Source organism: Cladosporium halotolerans (assembly GCF_011745625.1).
Source record: "Cladosporium halotolerans strain TM138-S3 chromosome Unknown Sca35, whole genome shotgun sequence".
Taxonomy (NCBI): Eukaryota; Fungi; Ascomycota; class Dothideomycetes; order Cladosporiales; family Cladosporiaceae; genus Cladosporium; species Cladosporium halotolerans.
The window spans coordinates 182041-199604 of NW_027191486.1; the positions used below are offsets into that span (position 1 = coordinate 182041).

The 17564-nt window shown below is 59.4% G+C and overlaps 7 protein-coding genes across 7 annotated transcripts; 3 read left to right on the top strand and 4 right to left on the bottom strand.

Moving 5' to 3' along the window:
• Positions 1 to 43: 43 nt before the first annotated feature.
• nop7 (Pescadillo-like protein) lies at positions 44 to 2247 on the bottom strand (the record flags this gene model as incomplete). The annotated part of the gene is made up of 2 exons (XM_069376222.1): positions 2135 to 2247; positions 44 to 2082 (listed from the first exon to the last, which is right to left on the bottom strand). Exons 1-2 carry the CDS (start codon positions 2154 to 2156, stop codon positions 44 to 46), a joined length of 2061 nt encoding a protein of 686 aa, XP_069226586.1. The 5' UTR covers positions 2157 to 2247.
• A 150-nt stretch (positions 2248 to 2397) lies between these two features.
• WHR41_07619 (uncharacterized protein) lies at positions 2398 to 4070 on the top strand. Its single transcript, XM_069376223.1, has 4 exons — positions 2398 to 2656; positions 2730 to 2794; positions 2854 to 3733; positions 3797 to 4070. The coding sequence occupies exons 1-4, from the start codon at positions 2497 to 2499 to the stop codon at positions 4042 to 4044; spliced, it is 1353 nt and encodes a 450-aa protein (XP_069226587.1). The 5' UTR covers positions 2398 to 2496; the 3' UTR covers positions 4045 to 4070.
• A 160-nt stretch (positions 4071 to 4230) lies between these two features.
• On the bottom strand, positions 4231 to 6167 carry WHR41_07620 (uncharacterized protein). Its single transcript, XM_069376224.1, has 4 exons — positions 5073 to 6167; positions 4834 to 4993; positions 4724 to 4773; positions 4231 to 4665 (listed from the first exon to the last, which is right to left on the bottom strand). Exons 1-4 carry the CDS (start codon positions 5633 to 5635, stop codon positions 4548 to 4550), a joined length of 891 nt encoding a protein of 296 aa, XP_069226532.1. The 5' UTR covers positions 5636 to 6167; the 3' UTR covers positions 4231 to 4547.
• A 1721-nt stretch (positions 6168 to 7888) lies between these two features.
• WHR41_07621 (uncharacterized protein) lies at positions 7889 to 9463 on the top strand. The gene is made up of 2 exons (XM_069376225.1): positions 7889 to 8761; positions 8841 to 9463. Exons 1-2 carry the CDS (start codon positions 8017 to 8019, stop codon positions 9113 to 9115), a joined length of 1020 nt encoding a protein of 339 aa, XP_069226509.1. The 5' UTR covers positions 7889 to 8016; the 3' UTR covers positions 9116 to 9463.
• A 328-nt stretch (positions 9464 to 9791) lies between these two features.
• On the bottom strand, positions 9792 to 11675 carry WHR41_07622 (uncharacterized protein; the record flags this gene model as incomplete). Its single annotated transcript, XM_069376226.1, has 5 exons — positions 11601 to 11675; positions 11434 to 11547; positions 10996 to 11381; positions 10413 to 10942; positions 9792 to 10349 (listed from the first exon to the last, which is right to left on the bottom strand). Exons 1-5 carry the CDS (start codon positions 11621 to 11623, stop codon positions 9792 to 9794), a joined length of 1611 nt encoding a protein of 536 aa, XP_069226508.1. The 5' UTR covers positions 11624 to 11675.
• A 1366-nt stretch (positions 11676 to 13041) lies between these two features.
• WHR41_07623 (uncharacterized protein) lies at positions 13042 to 14309 on the bottom strand. Its single transcript, XM_069376227.1, has 3 exons — positions 14122 to 14309; positions 13868 to 14066; positions 13042 to 13797 (listed from the first exon to the last, which is right to left on the bottom strand). Exons 1-3 carry the CDS (start codon positions 14256 to 14258, stop codon positions 13270 to 13272), a joined length of 864 nt encoding a protein of 287 aa, XP_069226507.1. The 5' UTR covers positions 14259 to 14309; the 3' UTR covers positions 13042 to 13269.
• A 784-nt stretch (positions 14310 to 15093) lies between these two features.
• On the top strand, positions 15094 to 17382 carry WHR41_07624 (uncharacterized protein; the record flags this gene model as incomplete). Its single annotated transcript, XM_069376228.1, has 2 exons — positions 15094 to 16132; positions 16190 to 17382. 2 exons carry the CDS (start codon positions 15094 to 15096, stop codon positions 17380 to 17382), a joined length of 2232 nt encoding a protein of 743 aa, XP_069226513.1.
• Between the last annotated feature and the right edge of the window lie 182 nt (positions 17383 to 17564).

Here is a 17564-nt window from a genome sequence, read left to right on the forward strand (position 1 = left end):
ACAAAAATCCCACTGCACGTCAAGGCCCGCATCATCCTCTCGTCTACGCAGCCTTCTTGCCCTTCTTCTCGATCTTCCTTCTCTTGTCACGCAGCCTCTCGGCCTCCTCGTCCTTGCGCGCGTTCGAGTACACCATCTTCTCGTACATCTTGCGCTTGCGGCGCGGCGCCATCATCTTGCGGCGCTCCAGGTCTTCCTCGGCCTCGCGCTCCGCGCGGCTGCGCTTGTCCTTCGCGGCCGCGACCTTCTCCTTCGCCGTCGGGGCCTTGGCGGGCGCGACCTTCTGGCCGCGGGCCTCGGCCTCGAGCTCGGCCTGGTGCGCGTCGGCGGCGGACTTGGAGTCCGCGGCGGCGTCTTCGTCCTCGTCGCCGGAGAAACCGCCGAACTCGTCGTCGTCCTCTTCGGCCTCGTCGGACTCGTCGGCCTCGTCGGACTCGTCGTCGGAGCCGGCGAGGTTGACGTCCATGCCCTCGCCTTGCTCGATGGCGGCCATGTCGTCCTCGAGCTCGGCGGTCTCCTCGTCGCCGCGCACGCCAGCGACCTCCTCGCCTTCGCTGCCGGAGTCGTCCTCGTCCTCGGCAGCAGCGGCCTCGGCTTCGCCTTCCAGCTCCTGCTCCTCGAGAGACTTGGTCGGGTCGTACTCGCCCTTCTTGGGCTTGACCCAAGGGCTAAGGTGAGGAGGGAGGGTGGCGCCAGGCGCGTAGAGATCGGGACGCTGCAGTTGGCCGGCGTTGATGGAGTCCCAGACCCACTGGGGCTGGACGTAGGTGCGGCCAGGAACGCGCTCGTTGGCCTTGCGGGCAGCAGCTGCGTCCTCGTCGTCGTCTTCGGGTGCCGGGACGGGGATGTCGGGGCGGTCGACGATTTGGTGGGTGATGCGCGGGTCGGACTCGTCGCAGTATGCGCCCTCGCCGAGAGTGATGTTCCAGCCGACACGGCGGCAGCCGAAAGCCTTGAGGAGAAATTCGAGGGAGTGGCGGGGAGTCTCGCGGGAGAGGAAGAAGGTGAATGGCTCGAAGAGTTTGCCGGCAACTTGCGAGTCGGCAGTGAGGGAAGGCTGCTGGAGGGCGTTGGCGTTGGGGTCTATTGAGGCGAATTGGTCGAGGGCTGCGAGAGGCGTCTCAGTGGTCTCGCCGTCGGCGGTCGTCTCGACGACAGAAGTCTCGGGCGCGGTTGCGTATGAGGATTGAGGCTCGCCGTTGTTCTCTGCTTCCAAAAGTCTGTCCGCCTCCGCCTGCGCCTTCTCGTTTGCACCTGTGTCCATAAGGCTACCAGCCTCTGCCTGTGCCTCAAGCTGCTGTCCCTCCAGCTGGAAAGCGTTCAATTCTCCACCCTGCTCCTCGCTCTTAAGGTCAAATCTAGGAGGGTACACCAGGCCGATGCTGGAATATAATCTGTAGTTGACGAAGCTGAGGAGTGTGGCGTAGAACTCGACGAAGGTGGCCATGATTCTGAAATCGACGTCCGGGCCAGCAGTCTGCACGAACTTGTAGGGAACCAGCCAAAGAATGTCCTGACCCTGGATGGTGGCCTGGTAGTAGATACCCTTGATACTCAAGAAACTCTTCCTCATGGCGTGTGTCCTGATCAAGAAATGCTCAAACTCCATGGTCAGGCGCTGACATCTGGCGATCATCTTCGGCGGCACATTCTGGTTACCAGGCAGGTTGGCGAAAAGGAAAAGCATGCTGAGCGCATCGTCCAGATCTCTGAGCGCATCCACGAAGGTTGGGTAGCGCTCCTTGATGATGTGGTCCAGCTTGAGCTTGGGTGTCAGGTTCTTCTCGAATCGCGCGGCATCGCCAACATCGTTGCGGCCGAGGGCCTTGCTAATCTTCTTCGCGAGAGCCTTCTGATCGCGGAACTTTGCCAGCAGCGGCTCGTGCAGCAGGTATTGGATGTCCTTTGTGTAGTAGAAGGTGGTGGAGGCAGTGGAAGACTTGTTCACGCGCTTCTTGTTGCGCGGCTCGCGCGGGTAGATTCCTTTGAAAATACATAGTCGGCGGAAATCTGGGAGGGAGAGCTGCAGTTTGCGGACCGCCTGCGAGCGGGTCATGTAGTTTTTGGCATTGCCGGCGGTGCCTGTGATATGTGTTAGCAGGGAAGTGGTCGCCGAGGTGTCGTGAACACGTACCCTTCTTCTTGATCCTCGCCATGGCTGCGGTGGTGTGGCAGAGGGTGTTGGTGAGGTGTCGTGGTGGTGTGGTGGTGGCACCCGGCCTCGCGCGCGAAAAAGTCCAGAGTCCAAAAAAAATCCGGGGAAGCAGCGAGCGATCGGCCCTGGCGCTGCGAGATGGAAGCTCGGCGGTCGGCGGTCGGCGGTCGGCGGTCGGGGCTTGCGCGACGTCAGGCCGACTGTGAACTGGACAGCGCGGGCACTTCGTCTGGCCGTTGTGTACAATCCCGCGACCTGGATGGGCACCTCACTGCACGCACGACGCATTGCACGCACCGGTGATCTCTCGACGGAACGATGATATCGGCGACTCCCTTGCCATGAACGCCCTCGCCCAGCTCTACAATGAGCACCCGAAACCAATCCTCTTCACTTCGGCGGTCGCACTCCGTCTCCTGTTAGCGATTGCCTTTCCAGCATTGCCGGACTTGCTCACGTTGCGTGCCGAGATATCAACACCCGTGAACAGCTTCAAAAGGTGTATGTAGAAGGGATCGAGGACAAGCAGCCACAATGGCTAAGCAGAAGTACAGGAGCTGAGATCGATGTGCAGTGCAGGAAGGTCTCTTCCTTTACGAGCGGGGCTTAGATCCCTATGATGGCGGCATATTCTACCAGGTCAGGACAGGCAATCCGTATAAATGTATAAGACACTTTCGACTGATATCTATCGCAAGGCGCCATTGCTGCTACCGTTGTTCTCACTTTTGCCTTCGCCTGCAACCTTCTTTGGTCGCATAGTCAGCGTTGCACTATACACCGTGCTGGACGTCCTATCTGCGGATTGCCTTTATGAGATTGCGGCCTCTGGAGTTGCGGGAGTCTCGAGCGTGTACGCCTCACCACGTAGGAAGGATGGCTGGAAACCGGTCTCTGTGGCGGCTGTGTATCTGTTCAACCCCTTCACATTGTTGACCTGCCTCGCTCGCCCGACAACCGTCTTCACGACATGCTTCATTCTGCTGAGCATTAGACAAGCAACTCAGGCCAAAGCAAACGCAACCGCCTTTGCTCTGGCAATTGCAAGCTACTCCAGCCTGCATCCGCTGCTGCTCCTCCCACCCATCGGTCTCCTCTGCTACGACCAATCCTGCAAAGCACCGCAACAGCCTTCCAAAGATGGCGGAAGATCTGGAAAGCAAGCCACCACCTCAACAACCAAACCAACCCCTCTCTCCTTCACCACAATCTTCCTCACTCCCTTCCTCCTCACCCTCCTCCTCCTCCTAACCCTCTCCCGCCTCCTCCTCCCCTCCTCTACTTTCCTCTCAACCCTCTACCTAACCCCCCTCTCCCTCCCCGACCTCACGCCCAACCCAGGCCTGTGGTGGTACTTCTTCACAGAGATGTTCGACGCCTTCCGCGCATTCTTCCTCGGCGTCTTCTGGCTGCACATGCTCGCGTACAGCGCGCCGTTCACCATCCGCCTGCGCAAGCAGCCCCTCGCCGCCATCGTCGCCATGCAGGGCGTGCTGGCCATCTTCCAGCCGTACGCGAACGTCGGCGACGTCGGCGCCTGGCTCGCGGCGACCTGTCTCATGAGCCATTTGTTCCCCAGTAAATCCCCCCTCCCTCCCCTTGCCCATCGCACACGCACGAATGCTAACCGCAGACCGACAGTCACCTCCACGCACCGCTACCCGTTCCCGGCCCTCGCGGCGCTGCTGTACGCGTCGCTGCTCGGCCCGGCCTTCCACCACTTGTGGCTGTACGCCGGCAGCGGCAACGCGAATTTCTTCTACGCCATCTCGCTCGTGTGGGCGCTGGCGCTGCTGATTCTGGAGACGGATTTCGTGTACGCTTGCTTGAGGGATGAGTGGGAGGTGGAGCGGCCTGGTGTGAAGGGGAGGGTGGCGAGGCAGGTTTGATGTTTCGGGGGACTGGAATTTGGAGAGGGTGGGTGGGTGGGAGTGGTTGATGGCGATACTTGCATGATGGGGGCGAGGCGGGACGGTGCTGGATGATAGGAGATATCTGGGGTGGCGTGAGAGAAGCTGGGGTGCATTTGCAGCGATGTTGTTCACAGCGAGCAATTTGGTAGAGCGCAAAGGAAATTACCAAGTATCCATGTGATTTAACACGCGGTTTCGTTATGTACAGACCTGCTCGCTCTCCGCATGATCCGAACCGAGCCAGACCGACACAATCATTCGTGAAGTCATCCATTCAACCCGTCCGTCAACTCCACGCTCATCATCGTTCGCAGTACCTCGAACAGCCTCCAACACCACTAGACGACAACGACGCAGATACAGCCTCTTTCCAATCCAATCGTTTCCACAATCCTGAGATCGATATCAAAAACGATACAAACCAAGCGCCGAATCAAAAGCAAAGTGACCACCACTCCAGCCTCACGACAGGGCCAGGATCAGGTGAAAACGCTCTTCTCCGCCTGCAGCGCCAGGAACGTCTCCTCGTCGTGGCCCGGGACGACACGCCCGCGCGTCAGTCGCTGCAGGTGCTTCAGGCGCTGCGTGCTCCGGAACCTGCCAAGTGATATCAGAACAATCAATCTAGAACAAACTCGTGAGAAGGAGAGCTTACCAAGCAGGGTGGTCGCGCGCGAGCCAGCCTTGCGGGATGCCGTCGCGCCACTGCGTACAACCGTCAGAGCCTATCGTTCTTGCCAGCGTTTGGTTTCTTATGATACTCACATTCTCGATCACGTGGCAGTGGTCGCTGATGAAGAAGATAGTGCCGCTCTCCGGCAGGTTGATCTGCATGCCGATGAGGCCGTCGGTGTGGCCGGGGAGGTGGTGCAGCGTGATGCCCTGGCAGAAGTCGAAGCTGCGCTCGTCGAAGGTCTTCCAGTTCCTGTCCGTTCGATCCTCCGTCAGCCCATGCCATGCCATGCCATCTCCACCGCCCAAAGCAAGGAAACGGCGGCACCTACAGATCCAGCTTCAGATAATGCTTCAGATAAACCCCGACATCCGCCCCCGTCGCCACGCTCCAAAACGCGCTCCGCAGCTCCAAATCATGCACCCAGATCTCCACGTCCTTCCTATCCAAAAACAAATCCAACCCCCCCGCGTGATCAAGGTGCAAATGGCCGATGATGATCTTCTTGACGTCCTCGACGCGGTGGCCCGTGGCCTCGATCTGGGCGTCCAGCTCGTGCTTCGCCTCGTAGCGGACGCGCGTGAAGACGTCCGACAGCTGCGGGCCCCAGACGGCCGGGTAGTCCTTGCCGGAGCCCGTCTCCCACAGGATGAGGCCCTCGTGCGGGTGCTCGACGAGCACGCAGTACATGGGCATCTGGCGGCGCTTGTTGGCGAAGGAGCGCGAGGCGTTGGAGGCGAGCGAGGTGTTGCCGCCGCGCACGACGAAGCCCTCGTCGCATTCAAGCCAGCCGACTTCGAGGAGCCACATTTTGGTGCCGGGCGGGCAGACGTTGGAGACGTTGGCGGGCACGGCGCCGGTGGCGAGCTGGTGGGCTATGGCGGGGGAGGCCATGGTTGGGGTGGGTTTGAGAGATGTATGGTTTGTAGAGGTTTATTGTAGATGATATCTTTGGTTCTATCGAGGAGGTGTAGTTATTTAGTATTGTACTGCGCTCCGCAAGTTGATTGTGGAGGTCGTGGAGAAGGGCATCTTCGTGAAGGCCCGCACGCCAGAGGCGATCCTGATGAAAGCGTGCTGGATCGTCTTCCCAGTGCCGAACAAGCGGTTGCCATTGAGCGGGCAGGCAGGCCGTATGCGGTAGTTCCTTTCGTGCTCGGCTTCGGTGACCTCACAGCGGCGTTGCCAGAGGTGAGGGGAAAGCTGGAGCCGGAGCGCTGGCTGGAGAGCTGTGGTTGTGTAGGTCTGGCGTCGAGCTCGAGGTACCCACGTACCGCCCGCCGCAGACCCTCCCGTCGATTGCGGCTGCGGGGATTTTCCAGTATGCGTCGCGCGAGTGCCGTGGTACCGAGTCGCTGCAAGGCCTGTCTGTCGTGCTTGATATAGCTGGCGCGCACGCAGGTCCTGCCGCCGCCTGGCCTCACCCGCGAGGCCTGCTTGGCCTGCCACGCCGTCTCCACCCCAGCATGTGGCTGCCTACGGTAAGGGTACATACAGTACCTCCAACATCGTCCCCACCGCCGCGGACGAGTCGAGCCGCACGAGCGCACCAGACAGGAAGAACGGCGTGGACGGGCAGCAGGACAGGCGGCGGCGGTGGAGTCGCAGGCTCTGCCCAGGCGGCACAGGGTCAGCTCGGGGCTCGCAGGCGCACACGCGGTGGGTGCACGCGCGCAGTTGACGAATGCGATGGTTCGGGGCGATGGCCAGACGCCGCGTCGTCTCCGTAGCGTGGGGGTTGCCCGATCGCTGGGAGGCGATGTGAGAGATCGCCTGCCTCGACTCGTCGCGCGCTGCAGCCAGCGCCCACGCCACGGGTGCGTTCCTGGCACCCAGCGGCCAATGGCGCGGTCATATCAGCATTTCAGCGCGCGCCGTCCAAGCTGTCGTCGCCGCGATCTGCGCGCCCGGTGGTGGCAGACGTCGCCTCCGGAGCGCGGCCCATGGCCCACGGCCTGCTAGAGTGGCTGCTGGGTGGGCGTGGTGGGCTAGAGTGGCTGTTGGGTGGGCGTGGTGGGCTCTAGCACGCTGCTGACTCCATCATCCATGCCAGAGACCAGACACACCACCAGTAGCGAGTAGTGGCCAGCGCCCGCGCAGCCGCATCGCCGCGATCAGCAGTGCTGGCTGCGAGAGACGACCGCTGCACCGCTGCACCGCTGCACGGCCACACGGCCACACGGCCACACGGCGTATGCGGCTCGAGGCTCGCTGCCGGTCACAACCCGGTCGCCGTCTCCGTCGTGCTCCTCCACCGGCAGCTGCCCGCGCGCTGTACCTCGACGCCTGCGGGCGCCGACAGGTGTGGCATGTCAGGCGCAGACATGCATCAGGTAACTGTATCTCCAACACCTGCGATCGTCGGCCTCAACGCGGAAGGTGTCACACACAGGGCCGCCGGCATGGCGTGCATGGGCGGGTGTGGCGCGCCGGCCGCCTGGGAACGTGACCGTCATGCAGCCTCGACGCTAGGTAGGTAGGTAGGCAAGACACCTTGCCTTGCCTTGCCTTACCCTCCCACGCACGCGCGCCATCAAGCCCGGCGCAGGCCCGCAGACTACCTTAAGCTACTGACCTGCGACCCCGACTTGGACCCTCCTCGCCGCCGCCGCCGCCGCCGCCCCATGCACGTCACCCTCTCGTGCCTCTCAGCGCTGCCACCACCCTCGACGCCCGCCCTCGTGTTCGCACGCGCATGCTGCCTGCCGCGGTCGTGTGTCATCTTCCCGGACGCCATCGCCCCAAGCGCTCCACCTGCCTGCCGTTCCGGGCGCCGAGGGCGTGGGGAGCGCGACAAGTATCACGGGCCAAGACTTGTCGTCGGCCCTTGGGAGCGACGTCGACAGAGCCAGTCGCCCCGTTTGTGATGCGTAGTGCGCGGTGCGCAGTGCGCAGGGCGTGGTGCGCGATGTGCGGTGCGCGGTGCCGCCGTGCGAGGCTGAGGCCACGGCCAGGGCTACCTTACCTGGCGGCCAGGGCCACGGCCACTGCCAGGCAGGCGGGCATCGTCGTCGTCTGGTCGTCTGGCCTGCGTGACGCCTCGCTGGCTCGCTTTGACTTTGGCCTCTGCCAGCCTGCCAGCCTGCCAGCCTGCGCGCCAGTCTGCCTCCCGTTCTATATAAGGGATCCATCCCCAGCCCGTCGTCAGGTGAAGCCACGCCCTTTGCTCCTTCCCTCCGTCTGTGCCCGCGTGTCCCCCTTCCCGCTCGTTCCTTCCCTTGTGCGTGTCAGTCAGTGTGTCAGTCCGGCGTTCGACGGTGCTTGCCATTCCCGCCATGTTGGAGCTCGAGCCGCATCACTCCCACCACTCCCACCACCACCACCAGGACCACATGCCCGGCCTCCAGCTGTACGGCTCCCGCTGCAATCCCTATACCTTCCCCATCACCCGCATCCCTCGCCCGCTCTTCCTCGACGGCCTCCACTCCCGCCAGGGCAATGCCTTCTCGCGCGAACGCTTCCACGCCTGGGCGCAAGCCAGCATGCAACAGTCAGACGACAACGCCATCCAACCCCACCCTGCATGGCCGAGCGAGAGACTAAGAAAGCCCTTCGTAGCCACCGCCGCCTTCCCGGCCGACATCCCACGCCTGGTCGAGATCGAGTTTGCCGCCTTCCAGGACGAGCTCGTCAACCACCACCTGTCCTACCGCGACGGCTCCAACCCGGACCACACCAACCGCACCGTCGAGTTCTACAAGTCGTGCATGACGCACATGCGCACCAACTCTCTGCCTGCGGGGTCTGCCAACCACGGCGCCAGCTTCGTCCGTCGAGATAGCAAGGTCGATCTCGCCACGCCTGATTCGTCGACGGAAGGCTATCGTTTCCGCAAGGTCCTCGATCCGCAGACCGGGGAGATCATCGCTTTCGCCAAGTCAGAGATCACCACTCTCACGGATGACGATCATGCCTCGCCGCTGGACGTCGGCCACGAGTCCGAGCCTGAGATGAACAGGGCGTGGTTCGCGCTGAACGAGAAGCTGCATCGATCTTATTGCGGCTTCCGCAAGCATCTTTGTAAGTGAACTCTCATTCGCCACTTTTGTTTTGATCGATCGAAACAAACCAAAATGGACTCAGCTAACATCCTTCGCAGACTTCGGCATGCTCGCCACCCACCCCAGCTACCAGCACCGCGGCGCCGCCACAGCTCTGATGTCCGAACTTATCGCCGAAGCCGACGCTCTGGGCCTCGAGATTTACTGCGAAGCCACCCGCACCGGCCGTCCAATGTACGAGAAATATGGGTTCGTCCCTGTCGAAACGCTCAAATTTGATCCCGCCGCTTTCGGAAGGCACGATCTGGGAGTCGAAGTGCAGACCGTCATGATCAGGGGTGTTGGAGGCGTCTGGAACGGAAAGCGAATCTGAGGGGGAAAATGAGGAAGACCATCGATCGATGAAGTGCTAATGCCGCGTGGATTTAATTTTTCTTTGCTGCAAATCTGAAGTGTTGGTCGAATGACGGAGCGGGCGAGTCGAGAATTCCTCCTCGCCGATTTTGCTTTCTCAGACTGGGCGAATGCATTCTTTTCCTTACAGGGTCCGAGGACGCGACGGGAAGATCGAAAAGAAGGGAGACCGCTCCTCGACAAAAGCATACGGAAATCTGGGATCCGGACCGGGTGGACTTTTGATCAACTGCCGCTCTTCTAGTAGACTTACTCGTTCTTATACATATGCTTTAGTATAATTAAATGTGTAGAGTTTTAGACATCATTCCTTGCTCTTCCTGGTGCGGTGAGCGTGGATGAGCACGTGACCTGCAAGTTGTTTCGAAGACGGCGTACTCTAAGCCGACGTCCTGTCAGATTAACGGCCATGAAAACATGACGATGCACACGGCGACATCAAGCGGGTCAGGAAACCATCAGGTCGTCGCATTCTTACCATTTCTATAATTCCTTATCGAATTGACCCTGCAAAAGCAGCAATCACAAGAAATACTACAGTCACCACCTCCCTCAACCACCCCCCAAAACACCCGCCCCAATCGAACCCCCAACTCACTCCAAAAGAGAAACACCCCCAACCCCCCCGTCCCATCTCAACCCACCACCCCCGCCCCACACAACCTCCCCACCCACCCCCCCGCAACCCACCCCCTAACCCTCTTCCCCCAAACCCAAAACCCCACCACGGCCACATTATTCCCCGCCAGCACCGCCGTAAACACGCCCGCGACCACAACCGCATACCCGCTCCGCTCCACCCACTCGAGCAAATACAGCCCGAAGGCAAAGCTCACGACGCTCTTGCCGACGCACTGCGCGACGAGCAGCTCGCTCGCGCGCGCGCTCGGCAAGCCGTCGACCGCGTACGCCAGCGCGAACGCGAAGTAGAAGTAGCTGCTCCAGTCGACGAGCGCGACGCCCGCGAAGTAGCACGCCCAGTGCAGGCGGTGCTGCGCCGCGAGGCCGTAGAGGATCAGCCCCGCGGGCGCGAGGAGCGCGGCCGGCAGCAGCACGGGGAGCCGCATTTCGGCTTCGCGGATGGAGTTGTTGCGCCGGGTTAGGTGAGCGGCGAGCCGGTCGGAGCTGCTGGCGAGCGGGATCGCGAGCGCGTAGCCGATGATGTTGCCCAGGGCGATGAGGCCGGAGTTTTGCTGGGGGAGGGGGGTTAGTGTGGGTTGTGGGTGGTGGGTGTGTGTAGGAGGATTTGAGCGTACCTGGGCCCAGTTGTAGGGGGGCTGGATGATGAGGATGGGGAAGGTGTAGTTGAAGACGAGCGCGCCGAGGCCGATGTAGATGCCGTAGCTGGAGATGACCCAGAGGACGGAGGGGACGAGGAAGTACGCGAAGGAGCGCGCGGCGGTCATGAAGAACTGCTCTTCGTGGTCGATGCCGCTCCAGGGCTTGAGGGTTTGCAGGAATGTGCGGCGCGCCGGGACGGAGGGTTGCACTTCGACGTGGGCGGAGGAGGGGGCCGCGGGTTCTTTCTCGACTTCGTGCTCGCCGGAGGCGTCGGAGGCGCGGGAGGAGGGTTGGGGGGATGTTGGGGAGGGTTTGCGGCGGTAGGAGGTTTCTTCGACGAAGAAGAAGGCGAGGATTAGCAGGGCGCCGGCGAAGGCCACTTCGACGTAGAAGAAGAGACGCCAGCTGTAGCCACCCGCAAGCATGTAGCCGGCGTAGAGAGGGCCGGTGGAGCCCCAGCAGAGGGCGACAGTGTAGATTCCGAGTTTTGTACCACGTTCGTGCACTGGGGTGTTTCAGCGTTGTGTGGCGTGTGAGTTTGGTAGACGATCAACTTACGGAAAAAAATGTCGTTGACGAGCTGAACAGGTAGAGCTTCACAAATACCGCTTGACAGGGCTTGAATAATACGACAAGCCATCAGCGAGTTGAACGTATGACTCTGACTGCAACCGATCAGAGCAGCGAAGTAGATTACAAGCGTCCCCAGCATGACAGGTCGACGGCCGAACTTCATGTACATAGGTACTGTCACCAGAGTTCCAATGCCGTAGACCAAGGTCGGATATGAGATGAGCTGAGAAGCCGCAACTGGCGAGACATTGAGCTCGGCCGCGAATAGAGTGATGTAGACTGAGGGTCCCAGCAAAGCCGTATTGCTGAAGAAAGAGTAGAGCGCGCATATCACGAGGATCGAAGTCTTTTTCCACTTAGGCCATTGGAGGCTGCCTTTGTCAGATTGATTGCATCGTCTTCCGTGGACGGCAATCCACTCACGGATCATTTGGGTCTTCCGCCGGGACTGGGAAGAGTGCCTGTCCATAAGCAGTGTCGTCGCCTTCGGCGGCTGCGAGATTGACAGTGCCAGGGATATCTCCCTCTTTGGCATGACTGCAGATTGTCAATTACCTAACAATGCAGCAGACCGAACATGAACAGCTCACCTGTGCACCAAATGCGGCGCCATTGTAGATCTCAGCCCCAAGAAGGATTTATCACAAGGAGGAACAAAAAGAGCAGCAAACAAAATCAGCAGACAGCAGCAAGAGAAGCTAAGTACCTACTGTCCAGCGCACCCGGGAGGAGGTCCTCCATTTCTAAAAGAGAGCTGCCCTCACTCAATCACGGCGCCCCGAATCGCGCCCAACGTACTTGCCGGCATCGTAGAAAAAACGCCGCGAGGTCGCACGCCCGCTTGAGACAAGCCAGGGGCGGGCGTTCGCTTGCCTGCTTGCAGAGCCATGTGCGGCGCACGGCATGTTTGCAGCGTAACCTGCCTCTCGCCTGCATGCACCCTTCCACCGGCCTCCCGCTATCTGCGGGGAAAGAGAGAGTCTGCCACGACGATCGTCCGTCGGCAGAGAGTCCGCGAGGTGGGTTAGAGCGGAGAAGACAGCAGGGCGTCGTGAGGAGGAGTCGCAGTAGCAAGTGCCGGTGAACGCTAGCTCGAGGGGAAAGATGGAGACCCCGTGGGTGGGCAGAGGTCCGGCATGGGTTTGAGTGGCTGCTTGCCGGGGCCAACCCGGACGCCGACGAGGGAGGGCCGTCGTAGGCATTGCACCCTGCCACGCTTGCGGCATCCATCCACACGCGCGCGCGGCGTGCATGCAGCTGGCTCAGGCATGTCCGCGCGAGGGAGGATGGAAGGACGGAGAGGCTTTAGGCTGAAAATTGAAAGCCCGTCATCGCGGAGGCGCTGGGTTGGAGTGACGATCGGGCCGCTTTGAGGGCGAGCGCTGCCGGAGGATATTTTCCAGATGCCAGCTGAGATTAGGTTGCCCGATGGCTGTCCAATCGATGGGATGGGCGGGAATGGTCAATGCCACCGAGATAGCTGTGGCTGCAGAAGCGGAAGCACGCTTCGTCGTCAATGTGTATAGTCGCAACGCTTCCGGGCTGTTGGGTCAGAGGCGAGGGCAAGATCATACGCGACGGCTCCTGCACGTATCCTGCTATTTTGCCAGGCCTTGGATTCATCAACGACTAATGTACAAATCCTAACGTGGAGAATCTTTGCCGTCTCGCTACGGCTCACCGACTATAGCGCGCAAGGTCTGGCACACAACTCATGGCGATACGTTATTGTTCCGTCCGCGTCTGACCGAGGATAATTGAAGCCAAGGCGGTCAAACTCAACTGAGCAATCATAAAGAATTGGTTTGGCAGTTCCTCGTTATCAAAGCTGGCTTGTTGCTCCGCTTGGAGCCATGACGCATGTACATTTCATGACACAAGGTGGGAGCGCGCGTACGGCACTACTCTGGCTGACAGGCCTGCCCTAAGCTGTTCTGCATCGTTTTGCTGGCAACTCTCGGTTGGCTCGATCGCTTGTGATGGCTCGATCGCTTGTGACGATACAGACAAACGACGGGAGCTCAACGCGGCATGCACATACGCGCGTCCATCGACTTTGCATTTTCTCACCGTGTCTGACGATGCATATAAGAAGGGACACAGCACCCTTGAAACAAGAGCCTGCAAAACGTTCGTGCGATCGTTCATCTTACATGAAAGACCATGCCATGCAGGCCTCTATGCTAGTCTATGCGCTGCCTCGCTGAATACGACCGTCCAATGCAATAGAATGGCTCACGAAGGTGATAGTCTTCCATTTTACCTCTGGCCAGCCAGTCTCCGCTCCTGCACTTCCGTCAAAGCCCTGCTTCCACTGACGTATGCCACAACACCGACCAGACCCGCAACAGGCAGCGTCTGGAAGAGCGTCCAGCTATAGTAGTACAGGAAGAAGACGCCCTCCATCGCGACGACGCTTCCAAAGAAAAGTCCGTGAGCGACTGGGTTGGCGCCGAAGGCCTTACCAGCGTGATCGAGGTTTCCTCCGAGGCCGGCCCACAGGCCGAGAAGGGCGGGGAGGGTGAAAATTACGGCGAGCATGAAGACGCCGGAGACGATCACGGGCGGCGACTGTGCGTCGGCCTTGAAGATGTGCTTGATCTCGGGCTTGGATGTGTAGCGCTCGGGGGCGGGAGGGAGTGCGAGGGGGGTCGCAGTGTCGCGGGTGACCTCGAGGTCAAAGACATGCTTGCGGAGGGGAGTGGTGGAGCCGAAGGAGGCGAGAATGATTGATGCGCGAGCAGATTGGGAGGAGGTCAGGAATTGGAAGGGAAGGTCCTTCTGGGTCTAGGATGAGAGTCGATATTAGTAAAGTGATCCTTGGCCGGACCACGAATTCCAGCCCAATGTGACGCACCACTTCAACCTTGCCCTTGCCATTGTCCTTCAGACTGAACGGGAACGACTCCTCAAGACCCGTAGACGGATCGTGAAGTGTGAGGAAGGCCTGGTGAGGCTTCTTTCCAGTCTTGCCCTCCGTGGCAGTGAGAACAATCTTGAGGGTATCGGTTGCCGAGAGGGAAACGGCGGGAGAGAGTGCAGAGGTCAAAGAGAGCCTGCATCATCGTCAAAATTGTTGCCCGCCATCTTCATTTGCTTCCGTATACTGACTTCTCTTTGGCACCACCACCAACGCCCGCACCCTTCTCTTGAACTGTGAGCGTGGCATCTTCGAAGCCCCAGCTAGCACCATACGCAGCCGACGCAGCCGCCAGGATGGGAAGGGCGATTCCGCTGAAGATCCTCATTGTGAATTGACAAGCTGATCCGTTGTTGCGAACCAATTGTGACAGTTGTCGCAACGCAATGGTCAGGTCCGACTTTCGTGGAGCTTGGAGCTACGTCGTCTCACCTTCGAAAGCGGGAGCTAGCCACTAGCGCCCGAGGGGAGAATGTGAACGGACATTCGAGCAGTCGGCATGTGATACACTACTTTGAAGCCAACGTGTGACTGTCATGTCGATACATCATGCACGTATTGCTGACCGCGGTTGTTATTTGCCGGGGAATCACGCGCATTCCTGGCAGACCTAAACCTTTGTCACTTCGCGTCGGTCGCTCACTTTGATGGAAATTCATTCACACCTCTTGACCGGATTGGATATGTAGGACAGTCGGCGATGAGCGTCTATAAGGTTGTGCACGCATCAGCAATTCGAAATGTGCGTATTGATATAGCCGCATGTGCGCAGATGCCAGGTCGGCTTCGGTTTGCTGCCAACGAGGCAGAAATCCCAGAGCAAGACCCGATGTCACGTGAGTGCCCGTTTAGGAAAGCGCGGGCTCCACCTTGTCTTTCTCACGCGATGCTGCCTTCCTTCTTAACTTGACCTCAAGACCTCAGCCACCTAAACGGCGCTGCCATCGCCGCAGATCGACTGGGGCATATTGCACGTCTCACCTACATTGCTGGATTCGTTTCACGACTATATCGAGGCATACGCCTTGTCGCGCGTTGTTGATTTCCCCCTCGCACGTGACGGAGTTTTGTGGGTCAGCCGACTTTACTTTTCGACACCTCCGCCGCTGGACTTCTGGCAAACAACAACGCTGGTTGCCTTCCCTTAGGACCGGCGTCCATCGATGTCGGATTCGCAAATACCTAATCAGGCAATTTCAGTATTTCACTTCACTTCCCAGATCCCATCTGCCAAAATACGCAAGTATCGAATGGCTACCGGGAAAGGCATGGCTCCACAAGGGACTGCCATCAAAGAAGCGCTGCTGCCTTCACCCAACGGATCGATGCCAAAGCCTAGTTCAACGCATTCGGAAGAGCCACCTTCCAAAAAGCCAAGGCTTCGACTGAACGTCCGCAGACCAGCGACGAATGATGGAGACACGATTGCCGTGTCCAGACCCAAACGTGCATCTGTCACGCGTTCTCGATACTCCGAAGATGCCCCCGAAACCGACGAGGAGCCTGAGGTGGCGGAAGCCAAACAATCCCCAGCGGCCTCTTCCGGACTCTCGTCACTGGACTCTACAACGGTGTCTGTAAAGGAAGAGTCCGCCGGCAATAATGTCAAGCAGGGCGGCCACCGCGAGAGTTATGGTGATTTCATGTCCTACTACATCATGGATGGGGAAGACGCTGAAGAGCAGCCCAAGCCCAAGCCCAAGCCCAGAGGCCGACCAGCAAAGAGAAAGACTGTTGCCCACGACAAGCCACATCGTGAGGCTCGAGAGAAGGCCGTCGCAGCTCAGGCTCCGGTCCCTAGCGCAGACCGCAAGCCCGAGCCGCTGAGCCAACCTTCATCGTCTATGGCTCCACCGCAACAAAAACCTCGTCAGCGTTTGATGCAGCAACAGCTAGCTCCGCCGGTGTCCGTACCCGCGCCAGCACCGTCTTACCAAGGCACTAGTATGCAGACAAGGCCTCTACCTGCTACAAGGCCTCCGCAAGTGGCAAAGCCTGCAGCACCTCCTCTGACTCCTGCCATGGAAGAGATCACGGTAAAGTATCATGCTTCGGTGCCTGAAAAAGTGAAGAAGCTCGAGGCTTTGTCCATGGCGCTAGCGGGCTTTGCAGGCGTGCCAGCTGCCCCAAAGTCTCCACCGCCCGTCGTAAAAGGCAAGCAAAAGATTCCACAGCCCGTGAAGACGTCGTCTGACAGCGAACGTATGTATCTCAGCATCCCTGTCCCGTTCACTGATCATGGGCTAACGTCATGTATAGGTCAGGCACCTGTTGACAACTTTCTTGCGATGTTCGACGATGACGACAGCGATGGCAAAGACGACACGGCTGTCGAGTCCCAGTCTGAACGTGACGAGCCTCAGTTCCTCACAAACCCCGGCGAGCCCGATGGCCCTCTCACCTATGGCATCCAGTTTATTATGAACGCACTGAAGTCGTGGGCGGAGCAACGTGTTTCCCGAGCCATGCTGGCAAATGAGCAATCGTCCAAGTATCAGCCGCACAAACCGCTCGACATTAGCGATACCCCCGAAGGCCAGGCTATTGCGGCTTTTCGGGAAGTCGTGGAGTCCGGCTGTTTGCAGATCAACGTAGTGATGCCAGCAGAGCTTGCAAGCGCTGTCCGCCATCTCTATGGCCAGATTGATCACCTGATCAATTCGGGCAACAAGAACCAGTCGGACTCGTGGTTCTTCATGTCCTACAAAGCCCAAATCGACGCTCAAAAATCTCGGGTTGACAAATGGAAAGAGCAGCAGGTCTGGGTCCAGGAAGAGATCGCTCGTCAGCAACAGTTTGTTCAGTGGCCGATGATGCACATGGGTGGGCTTCCAATGGCCAATGGATACCCACCCAATTCGCACTTCGGGGACCAAGCCCATCGTTCCGCCGACCGCAGGCGTAGTGCGCCACATGAAGGGGCACAGTCACACAGTCGCCACATACCTCGCTCATCTTTACCTGCTGGCGCCGCTGGAAACACACCATATTCGGCTGAATCGCCGATGTCTTCTGAAGCGCGAGCTATCAATGCTGGACAAGAGAATCCCGAGCAGAACCAGTCAACGTACATGCCTAACTTGCTGCCTCGTTCTGGACAGACTATGAGGTTCTCCTTCGCACCCAGCAACGAAGCTGCCATCCAAGCTTTTGGCGCCGGAGCCTTTCCGGCTATCGGCCAGAAATCAGGCTCGAGCGTGCCCACTCGTGGCCCGACAAGCGCTTCGCCGTCCACGAAGGAAGCTGCTACGCCGACGCCGCCGACAGAGCGGCTCGTCCCTGGCGTCGAAGATGTCAGCGCTAGGACTGGACATGATCTTCGCGACAAGAGCAACACCGAAGCACATGGGCACCCAAGTCCTGCTCCGAGGGTGACATCAGGTTTCACGGCCGTCAACGCCCCGGCGAGGGCGCCCAAGCCTGAGGTTGAAGCCGTTATCGTCGACGACTGATCCGCTGCAACCTTTGTGAGGCACCTGGTCCTCGTTTGAGACGGTTTTCTGAGCTGGATCCTTTTCTTCTTCTTCTTCTTCTTCTTCTTCTTCTTCTTCTTTGGTACAGAAGTTACCCTAATTCTCTTGCATTGAATGGTGTTTTGAGCGAGCCAGCTCGAGCTAGCGATTGGCGTAATACT

What these genes read in the sequence shown, in the direction of transcription:
- WHR41_07619 (XM_069376223.1), top strand. Translation starts at nt 2,497, where the DNA reads ATGAACGCCCTCGCCCAGCTCTACAATGAGCACCCGAAACCAATCCTC. An exon ending in CGTGAACAGCTTCAAAAGGT is followed by an intron (nt 2,657 to 2,729) that starts GTATGTAGAAGG and finishes ATCGATGTGCAG; the next exon opens with TGCAGGAAGGTCTCTTCCTT. An exon ending in ATGGCGGCATATTCTACCAG is followed by an intron (nt 2,795 to 2,853) that starts GTCAGGACAGGC and finishes ATCTATCGCAAG; the next exon opens with GCGCCATTGCTGCTACCGTT.
- WHR41_07623 (XM_069376227.1), bottom strand. Translation starts at nt 14,258, where the DNA reads ATGAGGATCTTCAGCGGAATCGCCCTTCCCATCCTGGCGGCTGCGTCG. An exon ending in GGTGGTGGTGCCAAAGAGAA is followed by an intron (nt 14,067 to 14,121) that starts GTCAGTATACGG and finishes ACGATGATGCAG; the next exon opens with GCTCTCTTTGACCTCTGCAC. An exon ending in GCAAGGGCAAGGTTGAAGTG is followed by an intron (nt 13,798 to 13,867) that starts GTGCGTCACATT and finishes CTCTCATCCTAG; the next exon opens with ACCCAGAAGGACCTTCCCTT.
- WHR41_07620 (XM_069376224.1), bottom strand. Translation starts at nt 5,635, where the DNA reads ATGGCCTCCCCCGCCATAGCCCACCAGCTCGCCACCGGCGCCGTGCCC. An exon ending in CATTATCTGAAGCTGGATCT is followed by an intron (nt 4,994 to 5,072) that starts GTAGGTGCCGCC and finishes TCGAACGGACAG; the next exon opens with GAACTGGAAGACCTTCGACG. An exon ending in GCGCGCGACCACCCTGCTTG is followed by an intron (nt 4,666 to 4,723) that starts GTAAGCTCTCCT and finishes ATCACTTGGCAG; the next exon opens with GTTCCGGAGCACGCAGCGCC.
- WHR41_07621 (XM_069376225.1), top strand. Translation starts at nt 8,017, where the DNA reads ATGTTGGAGCTCGAGCCGCATCACTCCCACCACTCCCACCACCACCAC. An exon ending in CGGCTTCCGCAAGCATCTTT is followed by an intron (nt 8,762 to 8,840) that starts GTAAGTGAACTC and finishes CATCCTTCGCAG; the next exon opens with ACTTCGGCATGCTCGCCACC.